At 44.0% G+C, this 16,108-nt stretch overlaps 1 protein-coding gene across 6 annotated transcripts in view; it reads left to right on the top strand.

Annotated features, from left to right (window-relative positions):
* KANSL1 (KAT8 regulatory NSL complex subunit 1) overlaps positions 1–16,108 on the top strand; it is a 179,795-nt gene that overhangs the window by 139,337 nt on the left and 24,350 nt on the right. For all 6 annotated transcript variants that reach the window (XM_039516588.1, XM_039516590.1, XM_039516591.1 and 3 more), the window contains 2 exons: positions 7,711–7,815; positions 14,316–14,431. In XM_039516588.1, coding sequence (XP_039372522.1) covers positions 7,711–7,815; positions 14,316–14,431 — 221 coding nt within the window. The remainder of the gene's footprint in view (positions 1–7,710; positions 7,816–14,315; positions 14,432–16,108) is intronic.

Genomic DNA, 16,108 nt, shown 5'->3' on the forward strand with positions numbered 1-16,108 from the left:
TGCAGGGTATTTACATGCCAGATATGCTAAACATTCATATGCCCCTTCGTGCTTTGGCCACCATTCCAGAGGACACACTTCCCATGCTGGTGATGCTCGTTTAAAAAAAGTGTTAGTTAAATGTGTGACTGAACTCCTTGGGGGAGAATTGTATGTCCCCTGCTCTGTTTTACCTGCATTCTGCCATATATTTCATGTTATAGCAGTCTTGGATGATAACCCAGCACATGTTAGTTTTAAGAATACTTTCACAGCAGATTTGACAAAAGGCAAAGAAGGTACCAATGTGAGATTTCTAAAAATAGCTACAGCACTCGACTCAAGGTTTAAGTATCTGAATTGCCTTCCGAAATCTGAGAGGGATGAGGTGTGGAATTTGCTTTCAGAAGTCTTAAAAGAGCAACATTCAGATGCAGAAACTACAGAAGAAAGAAAACTAACCTTCTACTGGTGGCATCTGACTCAGATGATGAAAATGACCATGCGTCAGTCTGCTCTGCTTTGGATCGTTATTGAGCAGAACTGTCATCAACATGGACGCCAAGTCCTCTGGAATGGTGGTTGAAGCATGAAGGGACATATGAATCTTTAGCATATCTGACATGTAAATATCTTGCAATGCCAGCTACAACAGTGCCATGCTAAAGTCTGTTCTCACTTTCAGGTGACATTGTAAACAAGAAGCGGGCAGCATTATCTCCTGCAAATTGTAACCAGACTTTTGTCTGAGCAATTGGTTGAAGTAGGATTGAGTGGACTTGTAGCCTCTAAAATTATATATATTTTTTTTGAATGCAGTAATTTTTTGTACATAATTCTACATTTGTAAGTTCAACTTTCATGATAGATATCAGAGGGGTAGCCGTGTTAGTCTGGATCTGTAAAAGCAGCAAAGAATTCTGTGGCACCTTATAAACGTCAGTTAGTCTATAAGGTGCCACAGGATTCTTTGCTGCTTTCATGATAGAGATTGCACTACAGTACTTGTATTAGGTGAATTGAAAAATATTTTGTTTTTTACAGTGCAAGTATTTGTAATAAAAAAAAAAATACAAAGTGAGCACAGTACACTTTGCATTCGGTGTTGTAATTGAAATCAATATATTTGAAAATGTAGAAAATATCCGAAAATATTGAAAAATGGTATTCTATCATTGTTTAACAGTGTGATTAATTGCACAATAAAAAATTTTAATCGCTTGACAGCCCTAGTTTACAGTCGGGTTCTCAAACTTCATTGCACTGCGACCCCCTTCTAACAACAAAAATTACTACACTGAAGCCGGAGTTGGCCTGGGCAGTGGGGCTTGGGCTTCAGCTCAGCTTTGGCTCCAGCCCTGGGCACCAGAAAGTCTAAGCCAGTCTTGGCGAGCCCATTAAAATGGGGTCGCAGCCTGTGTTCCCTGTAAGCTGTGCGCTTGGGCGGCCGCCCAGGAGAGAGCAAAGTGCTGTGCAGTTGATTGGCAGCGCCACGCACATCCAGCCAGCAACATGTGTTCAGGTGCCCTCCCCTCCCCCCAACTGCTGCTCTGCGGCGACATTACTTGTGCAGCTGCTCCTGGGCCCCTCCTGGTGGTGGAAAGGAGGGTGCTGATGTCAGGGTGTCCCCCAGCCCCTGTACCCCACTTCCACAGAACAGGGTAGCAGAGACGGGGCTCAGGACTCGCAGCAGCTCTACGGTTGAACAAGCCTTCGGATGAGTGAGTGCCTTAAATAGACAGCACACGTTCTGAGACTTCCCCAGCAATGCGCGCGCACACACTGTCTCTCCCCTGCCCATGTACCCCATCTCTGCAGAGTGGGGGAGGAGCGACATGGTTCAGGAGGAGGAGAGCATCTCTCAGAAACTTCCCCAGCAGCCAGCACACCCATTCTGTTTATCACACACCTCCCAACACTTGTTGTTGTTACTTCTTGGTACTTCCTGCAACGCGCCCACATTCTCTGTAATTTTATTCTTTCAAAGTATGTTGCTTGAATTTTTTGCCTGGTCTGTGCATTTCATAATTTTTATTTCTCTCTTACACTTAAATTTAAATCTTTGAGTAGTGAGTTCTAAAATGCCTAACTTGTGCTGGCTGGAATAATTATCCCTACTGGTAACTTTTTTAAAAACCATATAATGTAGATAATTTTTTCACATCTTAGCTCATAGAGCCGAGAGATATCTAGGTTTTTTGTTTCTACTGGTGGCGCACAGCTGCACATAACCTTAGTTCACATAACAAAATTTATTCCGCACATGGCTGGGAAAAAATTAGAGGGAACATTGTTCGTCACTAGGGTGACCAGACAGCAAATGTGAAAAAATCGGGATGGGGATGGGAGGGGGAGCTATAGGCACCTATATAAGACACAGCCCCAGATATCGGGGCTGTCCCTATAAAATCTGGACATCGGGTCACCCTTGTCATGACCCACTTTGGGGTCCCGACCCACAGTTTGAGAACCGCTGCACAGGAAGGCTAAGCTGTTCCACAGCTCATTGTCTTTGCTGATGAGCCGTTGGCAGTGTCTAGCTTTACCATTGTTGTACCTGAAAGGCTACCTGTGCGTGATTTTTCCAGAGTAAGCACATTTGAAAAACAGATCCGTAGTCAATATTCATATTTTCCGATACAAAAATGATATATGCATATAATGGATAATCATTCAGCAAATCATAGTTTTTCCAGTGACACCTTACATAACTCATCTTATATAAATTTCATCATAATACAACTATGAAGAATATGGGCTGCAGTGTCACATCTTCATTTTGGACATATTGGGTCTGCTTCTTATGCTTGGGTGAATAAATGTGCTTATGAAGTAAATTGCATAATGTCTGTCTTCATTTCATAAAGCCTTCTTGGGCATCTCACACTGCTAGGTTTTTTAAGTTAGAGAAAATGACAACACCCTGAGCAGGCTGCTCTGTCCTGCTTCTCCCCCCTCCCTCCCAGCACTTGCACCACCATACAGCTGATTTGCGCATGCCTGGGAGGGTGCGGGGAGGAGGAGGAATGCTTGGGGAAGAGGCGGGGCCAAGGTGGGGATTTGGGGGAAGGATCCAAGGGGGTGGAGTCAGGGCGGGGCCAGTGGCACCAGCCCCCTCCACCTGTGCACTGGGGTGCAAAATATCGGGGACAATTCGCGTCCAGACTGAACATCAGTTGGGACGCGGGACAAACAAGTAAATATCAGGACAGTCCCGATAAAATTGGGACGTCTGGTCACCCTAACTGTAATAATTAATGATCTTATCCCTACCTGTTATTACAAAGAAGAGTAAATCATTGATGCTTGAAAAAGTAAAACAAAACACCCAACTGTCTAAAGGAAGGGTGCCATTCTGATAGTGTGATAAATTACATAGGGTGTTGATGAAAGAAATCTAGCCAATTCCTCAGCCCAATTCAAGATATAGTGCCTGAGAGAGGACATAAGGTAGGAATTGGTAATAAATATTCTATATGGAAGCTTAAAAAAAAGAGATACTTTCAAAGTTTTAAATGAAGGTTTTTAAAACATCAAATTTTATTTTAAAATAGAAGGCTTCCTCTCCCCTGCATTCCACATGGTGAGCTACATTCTTAAAGCTTTTGTATATTAGTCAGAGAAGCTCAGTCTGACAACAATACAATGGCAGGTTCAACTGAGACACCATTCAGGTACTGAGAATGAAATGACTGACATTTAAAAAAAAATTGCAAATCAATTACTATTAATAAATATCCAAAGTGCTAGACCTGATCATTGCAGTTTTCCTAGAACCCACAGAACAGTTCTGCTCATCCACTTGTGTTCTTACTCAGGATGGATTGAAGATTAGTAAAGCCCTTTATAACTCTTACTTTTCCTGCCTCCTCACTTTTGCTTTCCCTGAGCAAAACAAAGGGCACACAATCTGAGTGCCAGGAGAAGAAGACGACTTCCCTTGGATTTCCAACACACCATTCTCCAGTGCCAGTCTCTCTGTTGCTAGGTCCATGCCAGTTTTCCTGTACCTGACCTACCTCCCTGCTGCTGGTTCCCAACCTCGTGTGGGTTTGGAACTGGTGACAAAAGATGATGGGTCACTTTGGGTAGATCAGCATTTAGGGCGGCTGGGAGAAGAACCACAGCAGTATTTAATCATTTCTAGAATTCCAGAAGCCAGCATCTCCCCATCCCTTCTCAGCCCAGCACCCTCCTGTGATGCCCGGAAAACCATTAATAAATTAACATCCACCCTGGACATTGGGTAGTTTCCTTAGGGATAATAAGGAAGGAGAAAGATGGAAGAATAGAGGCAGCTGGAACTGCTAGTCAGAAACCATCTACCCCTTTCATTTAAACATGCTTATCTCATTACATGATTTTTACCTAAATTAATTACTAGGTTATGGGTGGCCACCATGATTTTCTGGAAACCCAGTGGACTGCTGTTCTAGATCTGATTCCCTCAAGCCATGATGTTAGGCTCCCAGAAGGGCTCAGATATGGGATCAATGCCATTGATACAGCTAAGATGCAGTTGTTGCTACAGTAAATGTCCATGCAAGGGCTTGTGGCGCGCTCTGGGAGGATACAGGTGTTGGCACAGGATCCAGGAGTGCAGGGAGGGAGGAATGATGGCAGGAAAGTTTGGGCCTGAGTTTTGGTGTGGAAAAGTGCAGCCAGTATAAGTGTGCAGTTAAAAAATAAATAAATAACTTAGCAATAATAAGGGACCATGTTCACGGCCACAGAGTTATTCTTTGGACTTTGGGGCATTTTTGCTCTTCCCTGGCCTTAATGGCCTTGTCTTGTCCCTGGAAAACTAGAGCTCTGATTGCTTGTGTGGCAACATGTAGTGTAGCCTCTGGGGCCTTCAAGTGGCTGATCCATGTCTGGTATCTTCATTCTAAGTAGCCCTGCCTGCGTCCTAGGGAAGGACCAGTCACCTCCATGACCAAAGATGACCATTGTCGTAATTTACCTTCACCTCGTAGTATATTTATGCCTTTAAGGCTCTCCATGTGCTCCCACCACCCTCACAAGCTTTATTGTCGTCCTGTTCTCATTATTGCTGTCCCTTCACTACTGTTATCCTTTTGTTTCCAGTTTCTTTTTCTTGTTGTCACCTTTAAGTTCTGTTTACCTGGGGGGGGGGGGGGATGGCGGCGCATATAGGAGCCAATATTGTCCTTGTGCCTGACCTCTCACCTCCCCCGCTTGCTTCCCAGTTAGATCTTACCAAAAGGTTTCCTCCTCTTCTCTTCTCCCCCCTCCCCCGTGAATGTTAAATAGGTCATCTTTGTCAGCTCCTAATGCACGTACAGCCATGATGAATTATTAGCATCTGCTAAGCATAGAGGCAGAGTAGTTCTGGCCTTTGATTTAAGCCCCGAGTGTTATGGGGTAAAAGGGGAAAAAAACAGGAGAGAATAGATATCATTAGAACCCTGATAAAAACAACCCTCTCCACCCTGCCATGCCCTACTGGATTTGTAGCTGCTGGTGATTATTTAAATATCAGTAAAAAGAACGAGGAGTACTTGTGGCACCTTAGAGACTAACCCATTTATTTGGGCATAAGCTTTCGTGGGCTAAAAGCCACTTCATGAGATGCATGCAGTGGAAAATACAGTACGAAGATTTTATTTATTTACACACACCCACACACACACCCCATGAAAAAAGGTGTTGCCATACCAACTCTAACAAGACTAGTCAATTACAGTGGGCTATTAGCAGCAGCGGGGGGGAAACTTTTGTAGGGATAATCAGGATGGCCCATTTCAAACCGTTGACAAGAAGGTGTGAGTAACAGTAGGGGGAAAATTAGCATGGGGAAATAGTCTTTACTTTGTGTAATGACCCATCCACTCCCAGTCTTTTTTCAAGCCTAATTTAATGGTGTCCAATTAGCAAATTAATTCAAGTTCTACAGTTTCTCGTTGGAGTCTGTTTTTTGAAGTTTTTTTTGTTGAATTGCCACTTTTAGGTCTGTAATTGAGTGACCAGGGAGTTTGAAGTGTTCTCCCGACTGGTTTTTTAATGTTACAGTTCTTGATATCTGATTTGTGTCCATTTATTCTTTTGTGTAGGGACTGTCTGGTTTGGCCAATGTACATGGCAGAGGGGCATTGCTGGCACATGATGGCATATATCACATTGGTAGATGTGCAGGTGAACGAGCCTCTAAGGGTGTGGCTGATGTGATTAGGTCCTATGATAGTGTCCCTTGAAAAGATATGTGGACAGAGTTGGCAATGAGCTTTGTTGCAAGGATAGGTTCCTGGGTTAGTGTTTTGTTGCGTGGTATGTGGTTGCTGGTGAGTATTTGCTACAGGTTGGGGGGCTGTCTGTAAGCGAGGACTGACCTGTCTTCCAAGATCTGTGAGAGTGAGGGATCGTCCTTCAGGATAGCTTGTAGATCCTTGGTGATGCACTGGAGCGGCTTTAGTTGGGGGCTGAAGGTGACTGCTAGTGACGTTCTGTTACTTTCTTTGTTGGGGCTGTCCTGGAGTAGGTGACTTCTGGGTACTCTTCTGGCTCTGTCAATCTGTTTCTTCACTTCAGCAGGTGGGTATTGTAGTTTTAAGAACACTTGATAGAGATCTCGTAGATGTTTGCTTGTCTGAGGGATTGGAGCAAATGCACTTGTATCTTAGAGCTTGACTGTAGACAATGGATCGTGTGGTGTGTCCTGGATGAAAGCTGGAAGCATGTAGGTAAATATAGTGGTCAATAGGTTTCTGGTATAGGGTGGTGTTTATGTGACCATCGCTTATTAGCACTGTAGTGTCCAGGAAGTGGATCTCTTGTGTGGACTGGTCCAGGCTGAGATGGATGATGGGATGGAAATTGTAGAAATCATGGTGGAATTCCTCAGGGGCTTCTTTTCCATGGGTCCAGATGATGAAGATGTCATCCATGTAGCGCAAGTAGAGGAGGGGCACTAGGGATGAGAGCTGAGGAAGCGTTGTTCTAAGTCAGCCATAAAAATGTTGGCATACTGTGGGGCCATGCGAGTACCCATAGCAGTACCGTTGACTTGAAGGTATATATTGTCCCCAAATGTGAAATAGTTGCGGGTGAGGACACAGTTCAGCCACCAGGTTTGCTGTGACATTATCGGGGATACTGTTCCTGATGGCTTGTAGTCCATCTTTGTATAGAATGTTGGTGAGAGGGCTTCTACTATCATTGTGTTTCTTTCCTGTATTGATCTCTGAGAATGCAGCATCCATGGTGAAAATCTGCTCTGAGCTCCTTGTTGGTTGTGGGGTTTTTAGCCAGGGTTTATTGCCTTTGCATTGGCACGGTTGTGACTTTGCCCTCCCCTTTGTCTTGCTGTGATAGAGGATCCACTTTGTATTTTTTATTACAAGAAGCAATTCTCTTTTTTCCACTCCATTGAAATGTTCTCTTTGTATTTGGTCACATACAGCTAGCTGACTCCTCATATATGCAGTGCATCAGAGAGGAGGGGGCAGCATTCAGCAGTCTTGCCTGAGAGGGAGCTAACTGTATGCTATGGATGAGTCAAAGCCATGGGATCTGCACCAGTTTAACTTAAATGACATGAAAATCTAGGCAGCAGGGATTCTGTTTGGCATCTTGTTTGAATGATGCTTTGGAGACACAGACCTGTTGTGGTGGTTTAGGTTTCTGGAGTGTGAAGAAGGGGAAGAGGCATGAGACTGAAGAAATCCATCCACCATGCTACAGTAATAATTCTTACATTTTTCTTTCCTCTAGGGGCTGATAGTCCTTGGTGACGCGTCATCCCCAGATACTGCAGTAGATGATGCATCCCATCCCCTTAGTGCCGAAGTTAAGCTGGAGCCCGGGACTGACAGACTGGTAAGTGCCAAAGATGGAGAGAAACACAGCTAGATACTATAGAAACATGTCTGCAAGTACTGGTGCATGTTGGTTTGGGCGTGTGTCCTGGAAGACAGATCCTTAGACCGTGGTGTCTGGAAGCCCTTTAAGGCATGGTGCATAGTTTGGTGAAATGAGGCCTCTTAGTGGGGCTTATTGGAGAATTGATGGCTGTGAGGAGGGGTTTTTCAGGGGGTCTGCATTTAACAGATATGGTGACTTGGACAAGTTTTGAGAACAGGGTTCCCCTGAGAGACCCTTGTAATAAACATTAACATTTATATAGTAGTTTACAAGTGAAAAGCACTCTAAAGACATGAACTTATTCTCTCAGACCTTCTTCCCTCTAGCAAAAACGTCTTGATCGCACACTCAGAGATGGAGAGGCACAAAACTAGTGAACTAGAAAAAGTGGCTATTAATCTGTGCTTCAGTTTCACTACCCACAAAATGGGAATAAATGATACTATGAGATCTATGGATGGGAACTATATCAAGAGCTTAATATTTATTATTTAATATAGAAACGTAGGCCATAGAGACTACAGGTTTCATCATGCAGTGCAGGCTGGCCGAGCTTGATCCTGTAATCATTTATGGAAATACCTTCCTTATTAAAGATGAGATTTTGCAAACTGCTTTACAGTACTGGGAGCTACACTTGGACTGACCTCCTCTAGCTCCTCCTACTGGTGGTGACCATAGAGCACCTGCTGATAGGGTCTAGTAAGTTTCAAACTGGAGCAAAATTTAGGGGCACCCAAGGAATACGTGAATTTTGCCACTTGTTCCAGTTGGTGCGAGTTGCTATCTGTGTAGCTCCAAAATAGTTAATTTATTTTAACTTATAAATTCACAGAAGAGATGAATATTTCTGCCTGCATGAGGCAGTCGGTTTTAAGCAACCATAGTTTAGAGAGCTCCTTCTGTGGGGTGAATATTAAATAAAACCAATGTTTTCTTGTTGCCACAGCTTTTTGGAATTTGACTTCCAAAATAAACAACTTCCAGTTATTTTGACCTCCTGTTTCGAAAGTTCTAGTGTTAATAAATAGGTGAAATAAGAAAAATCCAGCTTGAGAAATTTATTAGTTTTGATTTAAAGTTATTTCCTTTGTATATTTTGGCATATTATGTTGCCAGTTTGCATTTTAATGGTTACAGAGGTTTGTCATTTTAACTCTCAATGCCTGCTGTCATTAAATAATTGTTTGACATGGGGGTATAATTGCCCACAGAGTGAAAATTTAAATTGCTAAAAATCTAAAAACTTTACATCAACTGTTATTTTAATCTGTCAAATATTTTTTTAAAAATCTAATTTTGCCAACCTACATATAATGGACAACAATACTAAATTACCAGTGCCAATCCATAATGGACAACAATACTAAATTACCGACAGTCTGATCTATAACACACAGGTGGTGCTACAGGTAACTTGTACTAGATTTCCTTGAGACTGGGATTCAAATACATTTGTTAGGGATCTCTTATTAGTCCTTGAATGACGGTTCACCTCATCATAAAACTTACTACATAATTTGTTACAGTTAACAGGATTTGCTTAGGACCAGAATAGCAGGGTATTGGGCTACACGAGCTGAGCAGTGTGAGGATATGGGACTGGAATAACAGAAAGTGCTTTAGATCATGCCACAAGTCCTCCTGTTCTTTTTGCGGATACAGACTAACACGGCTGCTACTCTTAAACCTTAGATCATGCAGTGGCTTGCTATGACCAGTGATTATTTACTGTCTTTCATGACTGCCTAGTAATAGGTGGGGAACAGACATACAATAGAATAGCAACAAAGAATCCTGTGGCACCTTATAGACTAACAGACGTTTTGCAGCATGAGCTTTCGTGGGTGAATACCCACTTCTTCGGATGCAAGGCGTGTGGTCACGGCTGGAGCCTACACCTCAGTCTGCTGTTCTGGAGGGCTCTTACCTGGCAGTAAAAATACTCATCCTTATCACTTTCATGGAGGGGCCTCATTTGAAGTTGCCTTATCACCTCCACTCTGCTCTTTTGTGCAATCCTCTACCAGCCTCCTACCTTTTGTTTAGTTCTGACTGCCTGGCTGTCGGAGATAATGCTGAGGGCGTCAGCCACAGGAAACGTGGCCTTTAGGCACCAAGCAGTTATGCTCCCCCTGCAGGATTATTCATGTGCTTAATTACACTTGCATCTGAAGAAGTGGGTATTCACCCACGAAAGCTCATGCTGCAAAACGTCTGTTAGTCTATAAGGTGCCACAGGATTCTTTGTTGCTTTTACAGATCCAGACTAACACGGCTACCCCTCTGATACTTGATACAATAGAATAGAATTCTGTGATCGCTTCTGTGTTACTTGAGAGAATCAGTCAATGCCAGATTGAAGACTGAGATAAATAGTTAAGTTTAACAGTGGTAGGAAGACTTCATTTTGTTCTAGTTTGTTTAAGTCAGGAATTTAGGCTGAGAATATGCCAATGCCAGTTTTGTTTTCCTTTTGGAAAGCCAAACTTAGGTGCCCGTGCTGACCCTATGAAGGCGCTCCCCATAAACATCCGTGGGCTGACAAGGCCACCTCATTATCTTCCTTCAGGTCCTTAAAACTCTCTTCTGCTGTGATGTCTCGTTAGTCAGGTGGTGTGCTGGTACCACTGAATCATTCTGGTTGTAATCCTCTCACTGTTCCCTTGTTTCACTGTTTCTCAGTTTTGTATCCACTTGACTGTCCTGAAGAACTTACATTCCAAGTAAAAAAAGACATCAATTTTTGTTTGTTTGTCCAGTGTTAGCACAATGGGGCCCTGATCCTTGGTTGGGCCTCCTGCATGCTACAGCAGTAAAAATAGCCAAAATAGCCGTGAAGAAATAATGAAGCATGGGCTGAGATTACTGTTTGCATAAAACAGGCGTGTGGTCACGGCTGGAGCCTACACCTCAGTCTGCTGTTCTGGAGGGTTCTTACCTGGCAGTAAAAATACTCATCCTTATCACTTTCATGGAGGGGCCTCATTTGAAGTTGTCTTATCACCCCCACTCTGCTCTTTTGTGCAATCCTCTACCAGCCTCCTACCTTTTGTTTAGTTCTGACTGCCTGGCTGTCGGAGATAATGCTGAGGGCGTCAGCCACAGGAAACGTGGCCTTTAGGCACCAAGCAGTTATGCTCCCCCTGCAGGATTATTCATGTGCTTAATTACACTTGTTACAGAGAGGGTGGGGTGGTGAGTCAGGAAGAGGCTTGGCTTGCACAGAGCTAGAGAACAAGTCTAGAGCACATTCCTGTTGCACTGGAACTCTTATCGGAAGAGCAGCTTTATCTGGCGCCCCTCCTCAGCGTCCTTTTTTCAGATACACTCTAGCTGTTCTGTTCAGCCTAGGGCCCAGAGATCTGCATTACTATCTTTGCACCCTGAGGGCAGCATGGAATACCATCCTCTTTGGCTGCGCCCGTTTCCTTGCTGAAGAGATGTTGTATAAAAGGGGGCAGGAGAATGGATCCATCACCAATCATTCCTAAGTGTCTGGGTCTCTTCTTTCATTCAAAGTCATCTCCTCTGGCCAATGTGTGGGGCCCCAGGATGTCCCAGTTGATGTTGACCAGTGGAATGAGTGTGTTGTGTGATCACATGTCCTGACACTGAGGCCATGGCTACACTTGCAAATTTGCAGCGCTGCAGCAAGGTGTGAGAAAACACCCTCTCCAGCGCTGCAAAGCGCCAGTGTGGTCAAAGCCCCAGCGCTGGGAGCGCGGCTCCCAGCGCTGTACATTATTCCCCACAGGGAGGTGGAGTACGGACAGCGCTGGGAGAGCTCTCTCCCAGCGCTGGTGCTTTGACTACACTTAGCGCTTGCTTTGAAGTGCAAGTGTAGCCATAGCCTCAGTAGGATGTGTGGAATGTTGCCTGATAATCCCTAGGAGGAACTCATTATACTGGCAGCGGAAGGGGACGTTTTCACACATGACCTAGAAATTCCTTCTGTTCGCTTCCTCTTCAGGATTTCGCATCATTCATATTTTCAGACAGTGCATTTTCAATCCTGAAGTAGTACCAGCTAAGCCCTTGATGATCTGCAGGATAGTGTTAGGATCTGAAGACAAGTGTAGGGAGGAAATTGTTCCACCCCATGTCTCGCCAGCCCTTCTAGCTAGTTCAGACATTTGGGAGTATGTCTACATTGCATCTGGCTGTGAGCCTCCCAGCCTGTGGCCACAGACTTGTTTTGGTGGGGGTCATGCACTAAAAATAGCTGTGTAGACATGGCTTTGACATTGATATCTACACAGCTCTTCTTAGTGCAGTAGTTGCAAGCCCCACTAACACCAGTCTGTCTACCTGGGCTGCTCTCAGGTGCAGTGTAGACATACTCTTAATGTGAACGATCCCTCCTTGCCAGCAGAAGGAGATGGGACCTGAAGACTTTGGTGATGCATTTGCTGCAGGGAAGGGCTTTGTACCCAGCAGAGGGGAAGCATCAGAAGCTTGTTCGGCTGAGAGGAGTGATTTAAACAAAGAGATTAGAGTGGGTCTGCGATCTACAAGGATATATAGGAATGAAATGTTATGTAGCCTCTGCAGCACCATGTGAGACCCCAGTGGCTTGCAAACTCCCAGTGCCAAATGCAAAGAGGTGGCCTTTGCAGGGGTTACGGTATGGCTGACTCTTGCAGTGGTGCCAGCACTGGCAAGTGTCCATGTTTCCAGATTTTCACACCCAAAATGGGCCATTCCTAGTGGTGGTAGAGCAGCAAGAGATTAAAAAACAGACTAGGAAAGGCTACAAACCAGTTGCACAGTGTTGGAAGACTGCCAGCGCCCCTAGATACCCACAGCTGCAGTGAATGTCCATCATCTATAGGCCTAACAGAGCAGATTTCTCTTCCCCTCCCCCCCTTGCAAAAACACGAATATGTGATTAATGCAACCTGAAGTATGGATTACTAGAGAATTGTTCCTGCTTTTTAGACGCTCCTCCTCCTCCTCCTGGGTTCCCAGCTGCTCCAGGGTCTCCAGCCCACTTTTTCAGATCTGTATTCAGACAACTTTATTAGTTCTGCTTCCTCCTAATCTAGGCTCCTTGGAACAACACTGCCTCTGTGCCTAGAGTGCAGAGCCGGCTGCTATTGCCACCTCCACTCCACTCCCCTTATGTGCCATACATGGAGAGAATCCATTCCGCAATCTAAATTACCTTTATCCTGGCGTAAGCAAATCAACAAAGAACACAAAGAGTCTCCATTCAAGGGCTCGGTGTGTGTGACTTTATGCCAGGCCAACAGCAGGTCTGAGTGAAATGGCAGCCTGTTGCTGTGCTCTCAGAGAGAGCCAGAAACGTCAAGGTGCAGCACACTCGTTGGTACCAACTCTTTTTTTCCTCCCCTTAGTCTAAAGGAGCAATCCCGCCCCCTGGCTCAGGGAACATTCCCTCCTGGACCCCACCCTAACTCCCCCCTTCTCACCCCACCCCACCCATCTTCAGTTCACCCCTTCCCTTACTGGAAATGAATAGACAAGCTGCACAGAAGTTCAGAGAGAGAGCTGCTCTGAGTTTCCAGGGGGATTTCAGTGGCGTTTCTGCCTCAGAGTTCATGGGCTTACAAAAACAGACTTTAGGAGATTCAAGAAGAGGGGCCAGATGAGCATGGGGAAAATAGGTCATCTCCTCCCAAAAGGAAATTCCTCCTGATACCTTCAGATGGATTTCTCAGCCTATTACTGGGGATCTTCAGGGTATCATGGGCTGACTGCTTTTTATCCTGTTTGAACTGCACTTAGAAAAATGGTGTGTGCTAACACATTTAAAATGCTAGTTACACGCAAGGCATTTGTAGTAGCTGTAGTGGGACAACCTTCCAGCACGTGTAAAACCCAACTACCTTATGTACGTTAAGAGTTTAAAGTGTTTAACAATATGTTTGGGGCCGAATTTACAAAGGGGTTTAGGTGCCTAACAATACAGATACCTTTGTGTGTTTGGTCCTTTTACCTTAATGTAGAAGGGGCCTCGCAGTGATTCTGGCAGCTCACATGATCTAAAGCCACTGAACTTCCAACGGTTTGCAGATCATGGAGTCTGAGGGTAGTTTGTACAGGTAGTCATTACACTACGGTGAGGCATAATGTTAAAATCTTCCTAATAGGACCTTATCATTTCTTGGTTTGCTTTGCTCATGGCCACTAAGGCAGTCTTTGATGCATGCCTGCAGCTACCTGAGAAGACTGGAAATCCTTTTGGTTTTGCACACTGGGAAGTGCAGATGAGCAGCTCTGGCAGAGGAGGAAAACCTTGCAAAATTCGCCTCCTCAGTCTCAATTCTGTGTTTGTGGCATGTGCTGGTTTGTGAAGCCTCCTGGAATTGAAGTTCTGTGTGGAAGCCCATTGTTGTGGTCTTTGTTGGGGGGTGCAGAGGTAGGGATGAGGGAAATTTACGGGCTATGTGAGAAACCTTTATCCATTGTCCTTTCTTTTCCCTCTGCAGGGTGCTTCCATTTCCCAGCCAGTAGTGAGTCTTGGTACATCTGCTGGAAATACTCCAGAATCCCTTCCCTCCAAACCCTGTGGAGCACTGAGACCTGTCAATGGAGTTATTAACACGTAAGATGCTTTTATGGGCTGCCTGGGGTGGGGGTGGGGGGTTATGCCTCCAGTGATGTTGGCGGTATTCCATTACGAACTAGGCCTGGCCCACTCTAGAGTTTGTAACTGAGTTAAACCTTTTTCAGGCATGGTTATAGCCTCTCATGGTTGTGATATGGCTTGAGTCCCACATCCAATCGAATTACAGATGCACTCAGAAACAATGTGTTAGACAGATGGAAGTGTAGTTAGGCATAACACCGTTCTCAGAAAAAGAATCTTTCCCTGCCTTGAACTGTGGAACAAGTATGATGTAAAATACAGTCCTGGCAAAACTGTTAAACAGGTTGTTGTTTTTTTGAACACCGTTGCGACTTCTGTGGTTCAAGCAATTGCATACAAGGTCTTAGTTAAACTTCAGATACATCCTACATTAGCGCTGTTGTCATTAAGAGAACATAGCGGGATTTAATGTTAGGTGAAAGCAGACACTAGAAACTTGTCTACACTAGAGAATTTTAATATTGCAAGCACTGTTGGAAATCCCTGCCATGCATGCAGTATTCACAAGTGCTTGCAGTTGTTCATAGGTATTTCCAGCACCATTGCCTTTGTTCTTATATCGGTACATTGTAGATAGAAAGCGCTGGTGTTTCAATTGCATTAGTGCAATTGATTATCCCAGCACAGTAACAAAATACCTTGGTATGCCTGCAGTTAGCTCTGTCATCAAAGCTCTACATTTGAGAGCAGTGTATTTCACTTATAAAACTTAAGCATTGTGTTCTAATGAGGAGAAAACTTTCTGGCCAGCTGGGTGGGGTGTTTGTGTTGGAATTAAGATAAGTGCTATGTGTGGACATTGTATTCTGTATGCATCTAAAACAGGAAGGTTAATGTCAGCATTGCATCATTTCAGTCACACTGGTGAAGATTGCAGTGGTACAATTCTGTAGTGGAGACCAGCTTTGGGGTTCATGTCTAGATTCTGAGCATCCATTCCAATGAATTTGTTTCTCAGCCTGGTACCCAGTGGCATTGAGGCCCATTACAGATAATCTGCCAATATCTCAAGAGATTCAGGACTGGAATTTCAGGGGATCCTGCATGCCAGGATTGAGGCACTCATTGATAGAGCAGTGGGGTTGGATAGAAAGGGACTTTCTGAGGTCGAGATTGAAATATCCTGGTGGAATGGTGTGTAATTCTCACCATTGATTTTAGTTAGGAAAGTGCAGAGCAAAGACTACTAACACCTTTTTTTTTTTTTTAACTTGGAAGGTGATAGGAGGAAAAGAAAAGTGTCCAACAATTTAAATATAGGGCTGTCGATTAATCGCAGTTTACTCACACGATTAACTCAAAAAAAATTAACTGCGATTAATCGCAGTTTTGAAATTTTATTAAATATTTTGTATGTTTTTCTACATTTTCATATATATTGTATTCTGTGTTGTAATTGAAATCAGTGTATATTTTTATTACAAATATTTGCACTGTAAAAATGATAAGCAAAATAATGTTATTCAGTTCACCTTACAAATGTAGATTTTTTTTTGTTTTTGTTACATAACTGCGCTCAAAAACTAAACAATGTAAAACTTCAGAGCCTACAAGTCCACTCAGTGCTACTTCTTGTTCAGCCCTCTTCTTATTTACGTCACTAGAAAGTAAGAACAGGCATTTTGCATGGCA

This window comes from Mauremys reevesii, linkage group 27 (genome assembly GCF_016161935.1).
Source record: "Mauremys reevesii isolate NIE-2019 linkage group 27, ASM1616193v1, whole genome shotgun sequence".
In the NCBI taxonomy this organism is placed as follows: Eukaryota; Metazoa; Chordata; order Testudines; family Geoemydidae; genus Mauremys; species Mauremys reevesii.